Below are 20629 nucleotides of genomic sequence, written 5' to 3' on the forward strand. Positions count from 1 at the left end.
GGAGCCTCGGCTGACTCAAGAGACAGAGGTTTGGCTTCTCTCTTCATCTCTCTGTCCATATGCAAGGAATTAGCAACCCTAGCCTTCTTATAGATCAGGAAACTGTGTGTGTTTGTTTGATTGATTGCCTAAGTCTCTGGTTAAATGTTAGATTGATTCCTATAGATAACTTATAATGGTTGTATGGTGGTGTGTGTGTGTGTGTGTGTGTGTTGTGTGTGTGTGTGTGTGTGTGTGTGTGTGTTGTGTGGTGTGGTGGTGTGGGTGTGTGTGTTGTGTGTGTGTGTGTGTGTGTGTGTGTGTGTGTGTGTGGTCTGTAGATGTGGTTGACTTGGACTCTGTAGTCTTGTCTACAGAAAAACTAAACCATCGACGCGCAATGAGACCAAGAGTCTCCGACCGCAGACACGCTCCCAGATCATCAGCACAGTGAGTGTACCACACACACACACCACGCACGCACGCACGCACGCACGCACGCACGCACGACGCACGACACGCACGCCACGCACGCACGCACGCACCGCACGCACGGCACGCACGCACCACACACACACACACACACACACACACACACACACACACACACACAGGGCCATGCGTAGACCTTTGGTGGGGCAGGGGGTCAACGTAGCTGCTGCTCAGTGCTTACTGCCGCTTCCCCCTCCTTGATCAGCGATGAAGCTTTTGTCTAGTGTAGCCTTCAGACTTCATGTTGTACACAAAGGACATGGTCAACATGTTCTAACTACTGCATTCCATGCGTCAGAAGGTTATTAAGCATAAGCACACTTTCATGTTCTTTTTTCAGGAGGGGAGTTAGGCTACATGCAYCCAGTTACATGTTGTACACAAAAGACATGAGCAACATGTTCCTATAAACTAGGAGATAGTTTTTTTGCACCAATGCAAAACTCAAGTGAGGAGTTGCATGCAGCTATCTAGACAGGATATCAAACACAAGCAAGACACAGACAGTCAAAGTAGTCATGTTCTTTTTCAGCAACTCTGGGCAATGGTTATTATATGGCAGTCACTACAAAGATTAGCCTACATCGTCACACAAAACGCAGATTGTTTTTGCTCCAATGCAATGTGCACGTACTGCATCCTGCTTGTGCAACTGCAATATCCATGACAACAGACAGAGATGGTTGTAACCGTCATAATAGCCTGGCATGTTTTTTCAAATCACAGCAGCGTTTATATTTCGGCTGTTCAGAAATATGAGGCAGAGATACAGTAGGCTACATCATCCTGGTTCAGAAGAGGGTGAGGAAAGAGAGCATGAAGGGAGCAGCAGCTTCTTAGAACAGAATGTGTGTTAAATAATACATGCGCAGAATGTGATCTAGAACTAAAGATTAAAGGGAGATAGGTTAAGTATCTTTGCTATAACCACTACTGGAGTGGGCTAACATTGGATCATCGCTAATGTAGGCTAGATGAATCAGCTAGTTATCTAGGCTTTCAAAACAAGCTAGTCTTTACTTGATTTGAATTTGTTCTGCTACTGACAGTCGGACTGCAGTTGCCCCCTTCTCTGTACCTGATCGTGAGACAGCACATGCTAGCAACTCCAAAGTAACCTACTACTGATGATTTTAATTTCAAACTCACCCCGCTACGCTGGTGCATAGCTCCTGCATGAAACGAGGAGGAGTCGGGGGAGGGGACATTATGTGATGTCAGATTTATGTGAAGTCATCTAGTTGAAGTCAAAATCATTAGAGATTCCAGAGTATGAGAAGTCATTCTAGTTCCATAGTCAAACTCACTTAGAGCACTTCAGAGTTATGTGAAGTCACTATGTTGATAGTCAAATCATAGAGATCAGAGTTTATGAAATTCATCTAGTTTGATAGTCAAATCATTAGAGATTCAGAGTTTATGTAAAGTCATCTAGTTTGATACGTCAATTTTTATATTTATAAAAAGAGCAGATGCTCCAGCACCCATAGAGGCTCTATCTGTCACGTGCCTGCACACACCACACATACACATACTTTTTCCCGTAACGTGTTGATGACACCCTCTCTCTCTCTTCTTTCTCTCGCTCTCTACCTTCCTCTCCTCTTCTCTCCAGTCTTCTCTGTCTAGTATTGACTTGCTGAACTTTCTGCGGTGGAAGGGAGAAGAGTGAGAAGGACAAGAGAGAAGAGAGGAGCAGGACTCCTTATGTCCAAGACCAGTAGATGTTCTCTAAGAGGAAAGCACTTCCCACCATCACTGTAAGAATTGTTTTCATGATTAACCTGTAACTTAGCTGTGAATCAGAGTGTATGTTGTGTGTGTGCGCTGTATACCCAGAGGGTTATACTACAAAGCAGGACAATCAAGTTAGCAACTAACTTTGATAAACATTGAGAAAAAAAAAGTTTTCAGTTCCTTAAAACTTCTTATGCTGCACCCGCTACCGGATCGAATATGACAGCAGCCAATGAAAGTGCAGGGCGCCAAATTCAAACAACAGAAAATCTCATAATTAAAATTCCTCAAACATACATGTGTCTTAATATCATAAGGTAATCTTGTTGTTAATCCCACCAAAGTGTCCGATTTCAAATATGCTTTCAGCGAAAGCACTACAAACGATTATTTTAAGTCACCACCAAACCACAATAAGCACAGCCATTTTTCCAGCGAAATATAGCAGTCACAAAAGCAAAAATAGAGATAAAATTAATCACTAACCTTTGATATCTTCATCAGATGACACTCATAGGACTTCATGTTACACAATACATGCATGTTTTGTTTGATAAAGTTCATATTATATAAAAAAATCTGAGTTTACATTGGCGGTTACATTCACTAGTCCAAAAACATCAAGTGATTTTGCATAGCCACATTGTTTCAACAGAAATACTCATCATAAATGTAGATGATAATACAAGTTATACACATGGAATTATAGATATACCTCTCCTTAATGCAACTGCCGTGTCAGAATTTTAAAAAACTTTACGGAAAAAGCAACCCATGCAATAATCTGAGACGGCGCTCAGAAATATTATAAAATTAGCCGCCATTTTGGAGTCAACAGAAACCAGAAAATACATGATTAATGTTTCCTTACCTTTATGAACTTCATCAGAATGCAGTCCTAGGAATCCCGGTCCACAATAAATGCTTATTTGTTCGATAATGTCCGTTATTTATGTCCAATTACTACTTTGTTAGCGCATTTAGTAAACAATTCCAAAGTCACAAAGCGCGTCCACTATAACATGACGAAATGTCCAAAAGTTCCGTAACAGTCAGTAGAAACATGTCAAACGATGTACTGAATCAATCTTTAGAATGTTGTTAACATACATCTTGAATAACGTTCCAACTGGAGAATTGATTGACTTCAGATGACGTGGAACGGAGCCTCCTCATGTGAACGCGCATGGTGAAAGCATGGTCAGCTCGTGGCAGTGGTGACTAATTCCTGTCTCCTTCGGCCCCCTTCACATTAGAGTCATCAGACAAAGTTCTATTGACTGTTGACATCTAGTGGAAGCCGTAGGAAGTGAAAACTATCAATATCTCACTGTAATTTCAATGAGAGCTTGGTTGAAAATCTGCCACCTCAGAAAAAATCCAAACAGGAAGTGGAACTTCTCAGGTTTTTGCCTGCCATATGAGTTCTGTTATACTCACAGACATAATTCAAACAGTTTTAGAAACTTCGGAGTGTTTTCTATCCAATACGAATAATAATATGCAWYTATTAGCAACTGGGACTGAGGAGCAGGCAGTTTACTATGGGCACCTCTGTGCACCTTTCATCCAAGCTACTAAATACTGCCCCTGCAGCCATAAGAAGTTAATGAACCTAGACTTGAATATGGGTAGCTGTAGAACAATATAATCAATCCATGCCCATTTCAAGCATATTTTCCGAATACATTTGAAGTTTTTATAAACATGTAAGTAGCTGGCTAACTCATGAATCCTGATTTGTGATAAACCCCACAGGTACCTGACAGTAAGTTAGCTGGCTAACTCATGAATCCTGATTTTTGATAAACCCCACAGGTACCTGACAGTAAGTGTGTGCTGCCCCCCAAGCCTGCGGTCCTCCCCCCACTTTCCACAGGAAGCCTGGCCCTCCACCCAACAAGCCCATCCCCTTCAACTGTAAACCACACCTCTTCCGGTTTAAGCCCCTCCCCCGAGCATAGGCCGACACCCACCCTGGAGGAGCTGAGAGGACAGCTTAGAGAGCTGAGAGCCTCCGTAGAACTGCTGAAGAGCCAACACAGGTAGGGGTGTGTGTGTGTGTTAATAGTGTGTGCGTGTGCATATGCGTTTGCGTGTGTGTGTGTTAATAGTGTGTGTTGTCTCTGTCCCAGGCAGGAGATGAAGCAGTTGTCTAGTGACCTGGACGAGGAGAAGAGGATCCGCATTACTCTACAGGTGAATACACACGCACACACACACACACACGCACACGCACACACACACACACACACACACACACACACACACACACACACACACACACACATGCATGGTGATGCTCCCTGTCTAGTGGTTAACAACATTCACTACTGATACAATTTCATCTTATCTATACATTTGGTGTTTGTGTTTTTCAGATAGAGGTGGAGCAGATTAAGAAGAGTTTAGCTAAATGACCCTTCACCCCTCCGCTGCGCACACTGATGACATCACCACACACTGCAGCCAGAGTTTAACATCATCCCGAGGCAGGGTTCAGCTGAACTAGTTTGTGCCAAAAAACAACAACAAAAATGACAGACGCTCCCAATCCCTCACTCCGTCTGTTAGTTTGTTTGTGTTGAAAAGGCTTGTTTATTTGTTTGTTTCCTGCAATCTGATTGGAGTGCTCTGCATCAGGGGAGTGGCCTCAAGTTCTCACCTGTCTGTCACCACGGTACTCAAAACACCTGGAACACCTATTCCTCCTGTTTGTGTCTGTGTGTGTCAAATTACAAGGTTTCCATTGCAACCCCTCACTGTGGCCTTCCTTCCGGTTTTAGACTCCTTCCTTCCCTCCTCCCCTCCTTCCTTCCTTCCTTTCTTTCAGATGACAAAGAGAAAGTGTCTTGTTTTTTTCTTGGTCATTGCTCTCCAGGAAAGTAAAATAGACTTTTATATTCCAGTGTTCTAAAGATGAAGAGTATGGATGTGTGCCGATTTTAATAAAAAAACATCAACCAAGCTGTTTCTGTGTGCCTCTGTCTGTCCCCCTACCCCCAGGGAGAGCCACGGTATCAGTTACTCTGTGTCTCTGATAACCCAAACTGGAAACACACACACACACGTGTGTGCATTGGTTTTGTGTGTGAGTGTATATGTGTGTGTATGTGTGTGTGTCTAGTGCCACTCCACTGCTCTTTACTCTGTTGATTCAGTTAATTAGTCTGGTAGAACATGACTGAGTCTCCATAGAGCACTGGACACACACACACACACAAACACACGCACACAGGCTGCTGTTTTCTTGCTTGTTTAAACTGCTGTATTTACTGTGTGTGTATGTTTTGTAGGCAAGTGTGTGTTACCATCTCTGTCTCTTCAGGTAGTGTGTGTGTGCGTGCATTTGTGTGTGTCTTTGTGTGTGTGTTGCTTTGACTAAAGACAGAGATCGTGTGCGACAGGTCCAGAATGTCCTCGGGGCAGTGGACATAACTCAAAATAACTTGACTGTGTATGTGAGTGTGTGAGTGTTAGCTGGCTGGCTGGCTAGATCAGAGGACAGAAAGGGTTTTATATTTAGCTGTAGCGGCAGCAGCACTTCAGTCCTGCTAGAGAGCTCTACAACCCAACTGTCTATGTGTGCTGTTTAAGTACCTCTGGGAAGTATACGCTGTTTTGAAGAGCGTGTGTGTGTGAGAGTGTGTGTGTTGTAGAAGGACAGAGCCTGAGGAGATGCACACACCCCGTCCAGACCAGCGTGTGAGTATTTGTGGGAACAAGCGGTGCAGCGTCTGACGGAACCGGAGAGGAGAGGTCTGGATCGACAGATTCACACGCTCCACCGGGCACTAGGCAGCGGACAGCCGGTTTGCTGACTTTCTGATTGTTGACACATTTTCTCAGAGCCATCATATAACTCTTTCTCTCTCTCTCTCTCGCTCGCTCACTACTCCCCCCCTCGTCTCTGTGTGATAGTGTTGAACTAGCCTGATCTGGTCTGGTTGGTAACACAGTAAGGTAATGATGTGTGAGGTGCAGTCGGTGGACAGAGTCAGACCCACACGACTCCCCAGGCGACAGGTGCACTGAGACACTAGCTCAGCTCCAATCCTCAGGAGGAGAGGAAAACAGAGGAAGAGAGAGACAGACTCCGCTTTCATCCCTGGGGCCATGGACACGGCTGGTCAGAGTGCGCCGGCGACCGAAGCAGGGGGAGAGGGTCGAGGAGGAGGGGGGGAGAGTCGCGAGGGGGTGTTTGTCGGGTCTGTGGACCGGGAGAATGTGTCCAGCCCAAGCCCCTCCACCAAGCAGCGCTCCCTGAGGGCAGTCTATGTGCTGAACGATGGGCTGAAGGCAGTGCTGGCGACCAGCCCCGAGTCGGGGGCGCTCCAGTGTCTGCAGAGAGCCTGTGATGCAGAGAGCGCTCTGCTGACCACCGTCACCTTCGGACGGCTGGACTTTGGAGAGACCTCGGTGCTGGACACCTTCTACGATGCAGGTTTGTGTGTGTGTGTGTGTGTGTGTCATTATTATTTCTCCCAATCATTTCAACAGTTGAAGTTGAGTTTTGATCTGCTCCTGGGGTTTTTGAAAAATGCTTTTTGCAGGAAGAACGGTTACAATACATGGTATTTGTAAAGTTATGAGCAGCTTTAGCCGGGTTAATGAAGATTGAGATTCATAATATATCGGTAATAGGATTTGTCATTGTTTTATTGTGATGATGAACTCACCCAGTATGCACACGTGGTGAACAGACTGGCAAGATAATGACTGGAACAATCCACGAGGGCGCAGGAACACACGCAGCAACACATAGATACCCATTCATTTATTTTACAAAAGATTTAAAAAATATATTAAAATATTCCAAGACTGGAAACTGTATAAGAAAATATATAGACAAACTTATAGGAAAAAAGAATAGTGTACTTTATCTTACAGCATATTATTTATGCAGCAACGAACACTAAGGCCACATGTTATTTCCTTGTTCTGGTCTGGTGTCCTAACCTTAACCCTACTAACCCCTGCCCTATCCCTACCTGCCTGCTAGCTCTCCAGGAACACATTGCCTGCCTGCCAGCCGGTAATGTGACTATCTGGCATTGGTGTATGTGTGTGTGTGTGTGCGTGTGCGACAGACTGGCCTTGTTGCGTGTGCCGTTGGTATCATGCTGTATTGACCCACTTCCTAGTAACACGTGATGGTTTTGTTATATGGGTCGGCTTACAACATTAACACTGTCATGGTGATGATGATGATGATGGTAATGATGATAATGGCGATGATGATGATGGTAATGGTGATGATGATAATGGTGATGATGATGATGGTAATGGTGATGATGATGGTAATGGTGATGATGATGATGGTAATGGTGATGATGATAATGGTGATGATGATGATGATGATGGCTATGACACACTGACATGTTGTGCTGCGTTCTCTCACTCCCTTGCCCTCTCTAATAAGACTCAAGGAGTCGACACGCGCGTGCGGCAGCATGGCTGTGTAAGATGATCCTCAGACTGCTTTCATTTCTATTTATACCATACCATTATGTTGTCCACACCTCGCCTACAGCTGCTCCCGAGCCGGGTGACCAAACAACAACACCAGGGCTGCTGTCGGTAGGCAGGAAACAGGACAAAACATTTTGCAACAGAGGATCTACTAATGTTACCTGAACTTGTCCAACAAGAAACACTCATTTTCATTTCTCTTGTCAAAAATGTGGCTAGGTTAAAACCCACTGAACACAACTCTGAAGAGCGGAAAACCTTGTCAGCACTACCACTATTATACAGACATTACCACTATAATACAGACACTTACCACTACAATACAGACACTACCACTTTACTATACAGACACTACAACTACAATACAGACACTACACACTACAAATACAGACATTACCACTATTATACAGACATTACCACTATAATACAGACACTACCACTACAATACAGACACTACCACTACTATACAGACATTACCACTATAATAACAGACACTACCACTACAATACAGACACTACCACTATTATACAGACATTACCACTATTATACAGACACTACCACTACAATACAGACACTACCACTACTATACAGACATTACCACTATAATACAGACACTACCACTCAATACAGACACTACCACTATTATACAGACATTACCACTATTATACAGACACTACCGCTACAATACAGACACTACCACTATTATACAGACATTACCACTACAATACAGACACTACAATACAGACACTACACTATTATACAACCTACCACTATAATACAGACACTACCACTACAATACAGACACTTACCACTACAATACAGACACTACCACTACAATACAGACATGACCACTACAATACAGACATGACCACTATTATACAGACACTACCACTACAATACAGACACTACCACTATTATACAAACTTACCACTACAATACATACATTACAATACAGACACTACCACTACAATACAGACACTAGCACTATTATACAGACACTACCACTATTATACAGACACTACCACTAAATACAGACACTACCACTACTATACAGACATTACCACTACAATACAGACACTACCACTACAATACAGACACTACCACTACAATACAGACACTACCACTACAATACAGACACTACCACTACAATACAGACACTACCACTACAATACAGACATTACCACTACAATACAGACACTACAATACAGACACTACCACTACAATACAGACACTACCACTACAATACAGACACTACCACTACAATACAGACACTAACACTACAAATTGACACTACCACTACAATACAGACACTACCACTACAATACAAACATTACCACTACAATACAGACACTACACTACACTACAATACAGACATTACCACTACAATACAGACACTACCACTACAATACAGACACTACACTACAATACAGACACTACCACTGCAATACAGAACACTACCACTACAATACAGACACTACCACTACAATACAGACTACCACTACAATACATAAAACTACACTACCACTAAAATACAGACACTACACTACCACTACAATACAGACACTACCACTACAATACAGACACTACCACTACAATACAGACACTACACTATAATAGACACTACCACTACAACACTACAATACAGACACTACCACTACAATACAGACACTACCACTCATACAGACACTACGCTACAATACAGACACTACCGCTACAAATACAGACCACTACCGCTACAATACAGACACTACCACTACAATACAGACATACCATTACAATACAGACCTACGGTTACAATACAGACACTACCGCTACAATACAGACACACCACTACAATACAGACATTACCACTACAATACAGACACTAACACTACAATTACAGACACTACCACTATATATAGACACTACCACTACAATACAGACACGACCACTACAATACAGACATTACCACTACAATACAGACACTACCACTACAATACAGACAATACCACTATAATATAGACACTACCACTACAATACAGAACGTATACTATAATACAGACACTACCACTATAATACAGACACTACCACTATTATACAGACCATACCACTATAATACAGACACTACCACTACAATACAGACACTACAACTACAATACAGACACTACCACTACAATACAGACACTACCACTACAATACAGACAACTACCACTATAATACATAAAACTACACTACCATTAAATACAGACACTACACTACCACTACAATACAGACATTACCACTACAATACAGACCAGTACCACTACAATACAGACACTACACTACCCTACAATACAGACACTACCACTGCAATACAGACACTACCACTACATATAGACACTACCACCACCCATACAGACACAAACCACTACAATACAGACACTACCAACAACACTACATACAGGACACTACCATACAATACAGACACTACCACTACAATACAGACACTACCACTACAATTACAGACACTACCACCACAAACACTACATTACAGACACTACCACTACAATACAGACACTACCACTACAATACAGACACTACCACGATAATACAGACACTACCACTATAATAGACACTACCACTACAATACAGACACTACACCACAACACTACAACACTACACTACATCACAGACACTACCACTACAATACAGACACTACCGCTACAATACAGACACTACCACTAAATACAGACACTACCACTACAATACAGACATTACCATTACAATACAGACACTAGCGCTACAATACAGACCACTAGCGCTACAATACAGACACTACCGCTACAATACAGACACTACCACTACAAATACAGACTCTACCGCACAATACAGACATTACCATTACAATACAGACATTACCATTACAATACAGACACAACCGCTACAATACAGACACTTCCCGCTACAATACAGACACTACCGCTATAATACAGACACTACCGCTACAATACAGACACTACCGCTTACAATACAGACACTACCGTACAATACAGGACACTAACCGCTACAATACAGACACTACCCTACAAGTACAGACACTACCGCTACAATACAGATACTACACCACAACACTACAATACAGACACTACCACTACAATACAGACACTACCACTACAATACAGACACTACCGCTACAATACAGACACTACCACTACAATACAGACACTACCGCTACAATACAGACATTACCATTACAATATAGACATTACCATTACAATACAGACACTACCGCTACAATACAGACACTATCGCTACAATACAGACACTACCACTACAATACAGACACTACCGCTACAATACAGACACTACCACTACAATACAGACAATACCACTACAATACAGACACTACCACTACAATACAGACACTACCGCTACAATACAGATACTTTATTACTACAATACAGACACTACCGCTACAATACAGACACTACCGCTACAATACAGACACTACCAGTACAATACGGGACACTACCGCTACCAATACAGACACTACCACTACAATACAGACACTACCGCTACAATACAGATACTTATACTATAATACAGACACTACCACTACAATACAGACACTACCGCTACAATACAGACACTACCGCTCAATACAGACACTACCGCTACAATACAGACACTACCACTACAATACAGACACTACGCTACAATACAGACATTACCATTACAATACAGACACTACCACTACAAATCAGATACTTATACTATAATACAGACACTACCGCTACAATACAGCTATTGTTGAAGACAGAATATGTTTCTCTGAACCCTAACCCTCTCCTTTCCTGCTCTCTCTCTCTCCAGACATAGCCGTAGTTGATATGAGTGACGTGTTCCGTCAGCCGTCGTTGTTTTACCATCTGGGTGTCAGAGAGAGCTTCGACATGGCCAACAATGTCATCCTGTACCATGACACTGACCCCGACACCGCTCTGTCACTGAAGGTACACACACACACAAACACAGCGGAATCCAAGATGGGTACATATAGATGCCATATTTCAATTGGATCATCCTGTTGCTGCAGAAAGGCAATGACTTCTAAAACTTGTAATTTCCACTTTAAAATATCACACTTTATTTGCTCTACCTGAAAAATGCATCAACCCCTACAAAAAATGAATGGTTCAGAAGGAGATTATTTTCTTGCTGTGTGAAACTGGCTCAAATTAAGATACGGCAACTGTAGGGTGAGGGGGCGTTGGCTGTGAGGTCATAGATGGCATTCCATCCTCTGAACAACGTAGCGGACTGGGTTTATTTACAGCCCAGTGTGTGTTTTTTGTCTGTGTGTGTGTCTGTTGTTCGTTGTTCTGCTGCGTGTGTGTGCTTTAGCCACAGTTGTAGTGGACTAGGTGTCAGGCAGCTATTTCCACAGTGATAAAAAGGAATGTTGTTGTAACTGAAGTAAGTGTGGGGACCCTTAATGCCAAACAGCACAACTCAACAGATAGACTGCACACTACTACAACACACTAACTCTCTCAACTTCACAACTCTCCTCAACTTTATTCTTACAAGTATTTCTCTCTTTTGTAGGACATGGTGGCACAGAAAAACACTGTAAGTACCTGCATGAGTACTAAAATACTTCTTCATCTTTATCCTCTGAACTTTCTCTCTATCTCTGTGTTGTTGTGTTGTTGTGTTGTTCACTCTGTGTGTCTGTGGAGAAGGCGTCTAGAACACAGACATTAGGGTTCCCCTGGGTTCAGCTCCCTCCAGAGTACAGAGGCTCTGGATTACGCAACAAAGTAGGTACTGCTGCAAATTACCCTGGGAGTCCCCTCCGGTCTAACACATGCCTTTGCCATAGAGGGGGGCAGAGTCTCTAGCACCTTAACTCTAACCTTTGACCCTGCTCACCTTAACCTCCGACCCTGCTCACCTTAACTCTAACCTCTGACCCAGCTCACCTTAACTCTAACCTTTGACCCTGCTCACCCTAACCTCTGACCCTGCTCTCCCTAACCTCTGACCCTGCTCACCTTAACTCTAACCTCTGACCCTGCTCTCCCTAACCTTTGACCCTGCTCACCTTAACTCTAACCTCTGACCCAGCTCACCCTAACCTTACCCTCCTACGCCGTAGATGCCTCATGACTGTGGAACTCCCTTTTTGTCTCCACTTTTGTGCTTTCGTGCTTGCTGGTGTCTTATGATAACCTTGCTCACCAGATGTGTGTGTGTAGTGTGTGTGTGTGTTGTGTGTGTGTTGTGGTTTGTGTGTGTGTGTGGTGTGTGTGTGTGTGTGTTGGTGTTTGTGGTGTGTGTTGTGTGTGTGTGTGTGTGTGTGTGGACCTTACTCACCTCACCTTAGTATCTGCCCCTAGAAGTGTGTTGGGATGAGAAAGCACGATGACTGTCAGTGTGTGTGTGTGAAGTGCATACCAGAGATTTTTATCACATTCTAAATACATGGCTCCGGAGTATTGTGTTGCACTCTATGAGAGAGTAGTTTATGTGGTTGGGACACAAATACCTGCTTCCTGATTTCAGTGCTGTTGGACTGACTTGTTGTGAACATATTCAGAGTTTTCCCTTTATCAAGCTGTGTGTCTGTGTGTGTGTGTGTGTGTGGTGTGTGTTGTGGTGTGTGTGTGTGTTGTGTGTGTGTGTGTGGTGTGTGTGTGTGTGTGTGTGTGTGTGTGTGTGTGTGTGTGTGTGTGTGTGTGTGTGTGTGTGTGTCATAGACTGCAAGGCTCTCAATAAAGCCCAGATTAAATGTGTAATTTGGGAACGATCCCTGTAAAAAGCACTGGCTCTGACTCCCATCCGAACAGCTACCGACCTCCAATACACACATAGCATCTGAACTTCAACCTTTATGGTGACGATATGGCGGAATGCGGCCATGTGACTGCCATCACTGTGGAATCATGGGATATGACCTGCTCTCCAGAGTGTTAACGAGGATAACAGCTGATGACCAAATCAACCTTTCTTGAAAAATTGATATTAATTTCAACAAGACTAACCTGTTTATAAAGGTTAAGTAAAAAAATGGACCTCCAAATCTAATGACCCCTTTCTTCCCTTTCTATATCTCTATCTCTCCCTACCACCCCCTTCTATATCTCTATCTCTCCCTACCACCCCCTTTCTATATCTCTATCTCTCCCTACCACCCCCTTTCTATATCTCTATCTCTCCCTAACACCCCTTTCTATATCTCTATCTCTCCCTAACACCCCCTTTCTATATCTCTATCTCTCCCTCCACCCCCTTTCTATATCTCTATCTCTCCCTACCACCCCATTTCTATATCTCTATCTCTCCCTACCACCCCCTTTCTATATCTCTATCTCTCCCTACCATCACCTTTCTATATCTCTATCTCTCCCTAACACCCCCTTTCTATATCTCTATCTCTCCCTAACACCCCTCTAATCTCTATCTCTCCCTACCCCCCCTTCTATATCTCTATCTCTCCCTAACACCCCTTCTATATCTCTATCTCTCCCTACCCCTCCTTTCTCCCTATGCCCCCTCCCTCCTTCCCTCTCTCTCTTTCTGTCTCCAGGCATCCAGTGGTAACTACTACTTCATCCCCTATGTGCTGACTCCTAACCATGAGTATATGTGTTGTGAGAGCGATGCCCAGAGGAGGGCCAGTGAATACATGCAGCCCAGCTGGGACAGCCTGCTGAGTCCTCTCTGTCTGCCACTCACCGACCGGTTCACCTCACTGCTCAAGGACATCCACGTCACCTCCTGGTAACACACAACACACACACACACACACACACACACACACACAACACACACACACACAACACACACCCACACACACACCACACCACACACACACACCACACACACACACACACACACACACACACACACACACACACACACACACACACACACACTCACAGACATGCATGCACGCGCATACACACACACACACACACACTATTAAACATAATGGAAAGAAGGCTACTGACCAAGTTGAACTGGAAATGTAACATAAGACCAAGAGAGAACCACGCTGTCTCAGACGGGAGATCTCAGGCTGGGGTAGAAAGTCTCAGGGCTGGGTAGAAAGAGTCTCAGGGCTGGGTAGAAGAGTCTCAGGCTGGGATATAGAAGGTGGTGTATCGTAAGAGTCTCAGGGCTGGGTAGAAGAGTCTCAGGCTGAGTAGTAAGAGTCTCAGGGCTGGGGTAGAAGAAGTCTCAGGGCTGTGGTAGAAGAGTCTCAGGGCTGGGGTAGAAGAGTCTCAGGCTGGGTAGAAGAGTCTCAGGGCTGGGGTAGAAGAGCTCGGGTCTCAGGGCTGGGGTAGAAGAGTTCTCAGGGTGGGGTAAAGAGTCTCAGGGCTGGGGTAGAAGAGTCACAGGCGTGGTAGAAGAGAGTCTCAGGGCTGGGGTAGAAGAGTCCAGGCTGGGTAGAAGAGTCTCAGGGCTGGGGTAGAAGAGTCTCAGGGCTGGGTAGAAGAGTCTCAGGGCTGGCTGGGGTAAGAAGAGTCTCAGGGTGGGTAGAGAGTGCGTTCAGACTGGGGTAGAAGAGTCTCAGGGCTGGGGTAGAAAGAGCACAGGGCTGGGGTAGAAGTATCAGGCCTGGCGTGGAGGACAGGACGCACTGGAGGCAGGCAGGGAGCATGGGCCAGAGGTGGTGTGGGGCAACATCTGACTGGTAGGAGAAGGTGGGAGCATTACAGAAATCAAGTCTCTCCCCCCCTTTCTCTCTCCCACCCCCCTCTTCTCTCTCTCCCCCCTCCCTCTCCCCCTCTGCTCCCCCTCCCTCTCTCCCCTGCTCTCTCTCTAACCCACCTCTGGTCACCTCTCTCTCCCCCTCTTTCTCTTTCCCACGCCCTCTCTCTCTCTTCCCCCTCCCTCTCTTCCCCGCTCTCTCTCTTCCCCCCCGCTTTCCCTCTCTCCTCTCTCTCCCCCTCTCTCCCCTCTCTCTCGTAGTGCCTCATTTAAGGACACTCTGTTGATGACATCAGGAAGGGCCCGTGATAAGTTACCAGGGGATGGAGCTAGCCAAGGAGCTGTCTCGTATCAAACTCCGCATCGACAACACAGAGGTCTAACACAGGACATCGATGACCTGCTGTCTCTATACAGAACATACAGGACTATGAATGCCATGGTGAAACTGGTGCAGAGCTCTGGAGATGCTGCACCTGTGACCTGGCCACACAGCCCATGATACAGTTCCACTACCTCTTCGCTCTCAACAGTACCAGGGCGCGCGCACAACACCACAAACACACACACACACACACACACCCACCACACACACACAACACACAACACACACACAACACAACACACCACACACAACACACACACACACACACACACCACCACACATCCCACACAACACGCGCACCTTTGCGGTCTGAACCTCCGTGAGATAGGTAGGTCTGTAAGTATGGTGTAATGGTTGCTCAGGAATTTTCATTTTTGAGAATTAAGTCATTTATTATCGAGTTTGTTATTTTTCACCACACAACACAAACCATATACAGTAACACAACGGCTGGAGCTTGAATGGGGAACTCGAAGCACTAGGATTTAGGACGCCAAGATAATGTAACTGTATACACATGTTTTTGTTTTTATTTGACATCCTGATTGAGCAGAATTTTGTGAATTTGTCATTATAATGGCTGTAATGCTCGTTGCTCAGTGTTTGCGAGTATTTAACAATTTTGTAACTCTTTGGATCTTTTTTTTCACAGCAGCTACTGATCTCTGCCTGGTTTTGGTTACCGTCTGCGCTGTACAAGACAAATGTGTTTCATTCACCACAAATGTGATGCACAGCATGCGTCTCTCTCGTTTCAAACATTTTGGCTAGCCGTATTATTAACGTAGCAAGCAGAGCAAGTTTGTTCGTTCGTCGAATAGGCCTACGAGTACAAAAATAAGTGACAACAGTTCTGTAGACTCACTTTTTCCTGGATCCCAACAAGATTTAGGAAACAGCCTGAAAGGCCAGCGGAGGTGCGTATTGGGCAGGAGAAAGTGAAGATAGATATAAGGATGTACCTCAGTGCGAGAAGAATTATTTGGATACACCCGATTTGTTGCAGTGTTTCCTACTTACAAATGCATGTTAGAGGTCTGTAATTTTTATCTATATAGTACATTACATTGTGTAGAGACGGCATGTCAAAAAAAATAGAAAAATCACATTGTTTGTTTTTAAGTAATTAATTTGCATTTTATTGCATGACATACAGTATTTGTCACGCTACCAACCAGTTAAGAATTCGGCTTCACAGACCTGTTCGTTTTTTCTTTATAGAAACCCCCTTTCTCCATCAATACTGTATTAACTGCACCTGTTTGACTGTCATTAGCTGGTATAAAAAGAACATTCACACACTCATCAACAGACTCCAACCTCCTGCCACAATGCGCAAATAGAGAGCTGTTAAGAGAATCAGGGATAAAATTGTAGACTGCACAAGGTGGATGGGCTAAGTGAATAGGCAAGCGCTGGTGAAGGCAACAACTCGTGGCGCAATATCGAAAATGAAGAAGTTGAGATGACGGTCAATGCACCCTCGGTCTGGGCTCCATGCAAGATTCACCTGTGGGGATAATATCACGAAGGAAGGGGGTGAGGGACAGCCAGAACTAAGCAGACCTGGTCAATGATGAAAGAGCTGGGACCACAGTCTCAAAGAAAACCATTATAACCTACGCATCATGGATTAAAATCTGCAAGCGCACAGCAAGTCCTGCTAAGCCAGCGCATGTGCCCATTGAAGTTTGCAATGACATTGGATGATCCAGAGAGGATGGAGAAGTCATGGTGGTTTGATGAGCAAAAATATAGGCTTTTGGTCTAAACTCCTCGCCGTGTTTGGGTGAGAAGAAGATGATACAACCCCAAGAACACCATCCCACAGTGAAGCTTGGAGTGGAAACTCATTCTTGGGATGCTTTTCTGAAAAGGGGAAGATGATGCACCGTATTGAGGGAAGAGATAGGATGGGGGCCATGTAATCGAGAGATCATTGGCCACAACACCTTCTTCCTCCGTAAGAGCTTGAAGATTGGCGTGGCTGGATCTTCCAGCACACAACGGACGAAAAACACACAGCCAGGAACTAAGTGAGTGGCTCCGTAAAGAGACATTCAAGTCCTTGAAGTGGCCTAGCCAGGTGCTACGACTGAACCCAGATAGAAATATTTTGAGGGCTGAAGCTGTAATGCCCCAGCGACAGCCCCGAACCTGAAGGATCTGGAGAAGGCTATAGTAGTGGAGTGAAGTGGACGAAAGCCATGCTGCAGTGTGGTCGCAAACCTGGTCACAGATCTTACAAGAGAAAGCGTATGATCTCTGTAATTGCAAACGAATTCTTACCCAAAGTATTTAAGTTCTGCTTTTCTGATGTATCAAATACTTATGTCATGCAATAAAATGCAAATTAATTACTTAAAAATCATACAATGTGATTTTCTGGAATTTTGTTTTAGATTCCGCCTCTCACAGTTGAAGTGTACCTATGATAAAAATTACAGACCTCTACATGCTTTGTAAGTAGGAAAACCTGCAAAATCGGCAGTGTATCAAATACTTGTTCTCCCCACTGTATTTAGAAGCCCACTAGATATGGAGCCCGTCATCCACAGGCAAGAGCCAGTTAAAGGCCTATGCATACATAGCCTGTAGCTATAGCCTACTGCAATAATAAAAGTGACCGTTGTTTACTTTGAAGTTTAACAAGGCTTAGCTATGTTGCACAATGGACATCAAGGGTTCAATGCAAATACAGCTTTAGCTTCATATCGGGACGTGAGAGCTGCTTGTTAACATGGAAATATTAATGGCGGTTCCCAGTCCCAAATTAGCATTCATGATCATAGGGTTCAGAAATGTAAATGTTGAAAGTAGGAATGTTTATCTGACAAACACCCAGACCATCTATGTGGGGTTTGTATAGATTGTTTCATATGACATAGCTTGTAAAATCTTTCCATTCCCCTTGAAGATTGGATTAGCAAACAGGAGTGGTCCTCGTGGGCTGCAGTGTGTGCTGACTTTCTTATTTTTAACCAGAGACCGAACTCTTGTTTATATAGGAGGAACAGCCCGGGGGACAGAGAGCAGGCTCTAGGTGTGATGTTACAGGTGTTACGGTCATGTGACCACCCGGCTCCAGACATGTTCTGCCTGTGTGGACGGATCTACAAGGACATCTTTCTGGATTCTGACTGTAAAGACACCAAGAACAGAGACAACGCCATCCAGTGGTGAGACAAACACACCCAGACACACTCAACGCATCCACAAGTTTACCAGGACTGAAGCCCAGGAGCAGACAGGCGGTCCATGAGGCACTGTCTCCAAGAAGGGGGCCAAGTAGGCTGTAAATGGTCAAAATAAAATTCCTCGTCCTCTCCCCCCTCTGTCTTTCTCTCTCTAGGTACAGGAAAGGTTTTGAGCTCCAGCCAACTCTCTACTCTGGTATCAATCTGGCTATTCTGCTCATTGTTGCTGGACAACAGTTTGAGAGTTCCATCGAGCTGAGGAAGATAGGTAAGAACTCTACAGTACACCCTTAAATCCTGCACCGAACCCCTACACCACTGGGGTTCTCCAGGGATCAATACTCACTTCCCTGTTGTTTAGACTCTCTCTCTCCATCTCTCTTTCTCTCTATCTCTCACTCACTCTCTCAATTCAATTCAAGGGGCATTATTGGCATGGGAAACATGTTTACATTGCCAAAGCAAGTGAAATAGATAATAAATACAAGTGAAATAAACAATAAAAAACTCTCTCTCTCCTTCTAACCTCTCGCCCCCTCCCAGGTGTAAGGTTAAACAGTCTCCTGGGTCGTAAGGGCTCGTTAGAGAAGATGAATAACTACTGGGATGTCGGTCAGTTCTTCACCGTTAGCATGTTGGCTAACGACATCCCTAAAGCTACGCAGGCCGCAGAGAAACTCTTCAAACTCAAACCACCCATCTGGTAAACACACACACTCCATCCCTCTTCCTCTCTTTCTCTCCCTCTTTGTCTTTCTCCCACTCCCTCCCTCTTCCTCTCTTTCTCTCCCTCTTTTGTTTTCTCCACTCATCCTCTTTCTGTCCTTTTTCTCTGCTCGTTTGTTTTCTCCCTCTCGCTCTACTCTATTCACTCCTATTAGTCTTTCCTCCTCCTCTCTCCATGGCTCATCGCTCTCTTTTCTCTCCTCTTTGTTTTCTCCCATCCCGTCCTCTTCGCTTCTCTTATGCTCTGGACGCATGTTCTAGTCATGATCAGATATGCTCTATAATTCAGTAGTCTGACACGATGTTGCTAAATCCATGAGTTTCAGCAGGCTCTATATTCAGTTGTAGTGTGACCCGTCATAGTTCTAAGTCATGTCGATAAAGCTGCTAATATGTCGTAGTTCTGAGAACCATTTTCCGTATCTATTAATATTGATCTATCAGCTCTATATAGTTCGCTGAGACTCGATGTTTCTTTATCTTGCTCAGCGATTCAGGTTCTTATTTAGTAGTTCTGACTGATTCGGGTTCTAACTAACACTAACAAAGAGATACCTTTCGATGCTGATACAACATGCTCATCTATATTCAGTGTCTGCTCATTGTTCTAATAACAGCTAAAATATACTAAATTCTAATCATGGATCAGTTCTAATAGAGATTCGAGGTAGTCTGACGATGTTCTAGGCCGAGTCAGATTTCGCGTCATGATCATGCTGTCTATATTACAGCTAGTTCTGGACTGATGGTTGCTAAGTGATTACATCTGCCGTACGATTGCAGTTCTATATTGTCAGCTAGTGTTGGATGTGGATGTCCAGATCGTTCTTAACGAGTCATGGATAGAAGAGGCTCATAGATATTTCCAGCCAAGTTGATGTACTGTGGGTGTCGATAGTTCTTATAATAGGTCATGATAAGGCTTGATAGTGTTGACAGCTAGATTGAAGCATGTTTTCCAGGA

General features: G+C 44.2%; 2 protein-coding genes across 2 annotated transcripts in view; both read left to right on the plus strand.

Annotated features, from left to right (window-relative positions):
* Positions 1-5175, plus strand: part of sh3kbp1 (SH3-domain kinase binding protein 1) — a 29121-nt gene extending 23946 nt beyond the window's left edge. Inside the window, 6 exon segments of the mRNA XM_070446798.1 lie at positions 310-429; positions 2161-2200; positions 2202-2231; positions 4027-4253; positions 4344-4407; positions 4590-5175. Coding sequence (XP_070302899.1) covers positions 310-429; positions 2161-2200; positions 2202-2231; positions 4027-4253; positions 4344-4407; positions 4590-4628 — 520 coding nt within the window. The 3' untranslated portion in view covers positions 4629-5175.
* A 485-nt stretch (positions 5176-5660) lies between these two features.
* Positions 5661-20629, plus strand: part of map3k15 (mitogen-activated protein kinase kinase kinase 15) — a 36809-nt gene continuing 21840 nt past the window's right edge. Inside the window, 12 exon segments of the mRNA XM_070446799.1 lie at positions 5661-6652; positions 11512-11651; positions 12247-12270; positions 12384-12461; positions 14231-14424; positions 15619-15670; positions 15672-15732; positions 15735-15812; positions 15815-15886; positions 18747-18921; positions 19095-19207; positions 19483-19642. Coding sequence (XP_070302900.1) covers positions 6325-6652; positions 11512-11651; positions 12247-12270; positions 12384-12461; positions 14231-14424; positions 15619-15670; positions 15672-15732; positions 15735-15812; positions 15815-15886; positions 18747-18921; positions 19095-19207; positions 19483-19642 — 1475 coding nt within the window. The 5' untranslated portion in view covers positions 5661-6324.

Source organism: Salvelinus sp. IW2-2015, linkage group LG14 (genome assembly GCF_002910315.2).
Source record: "Salvelinus sp. IW2-2015 linkage group LG14, ASM291031v2, whole genome shotgun sequence".
Lineage (NCBI taxonomy): Eukaryota > Metazoa > Chordata > Actinopteri > Salmoniformes > Salmonidae > Salvelinus > Salvelinus sp. IW2-2015.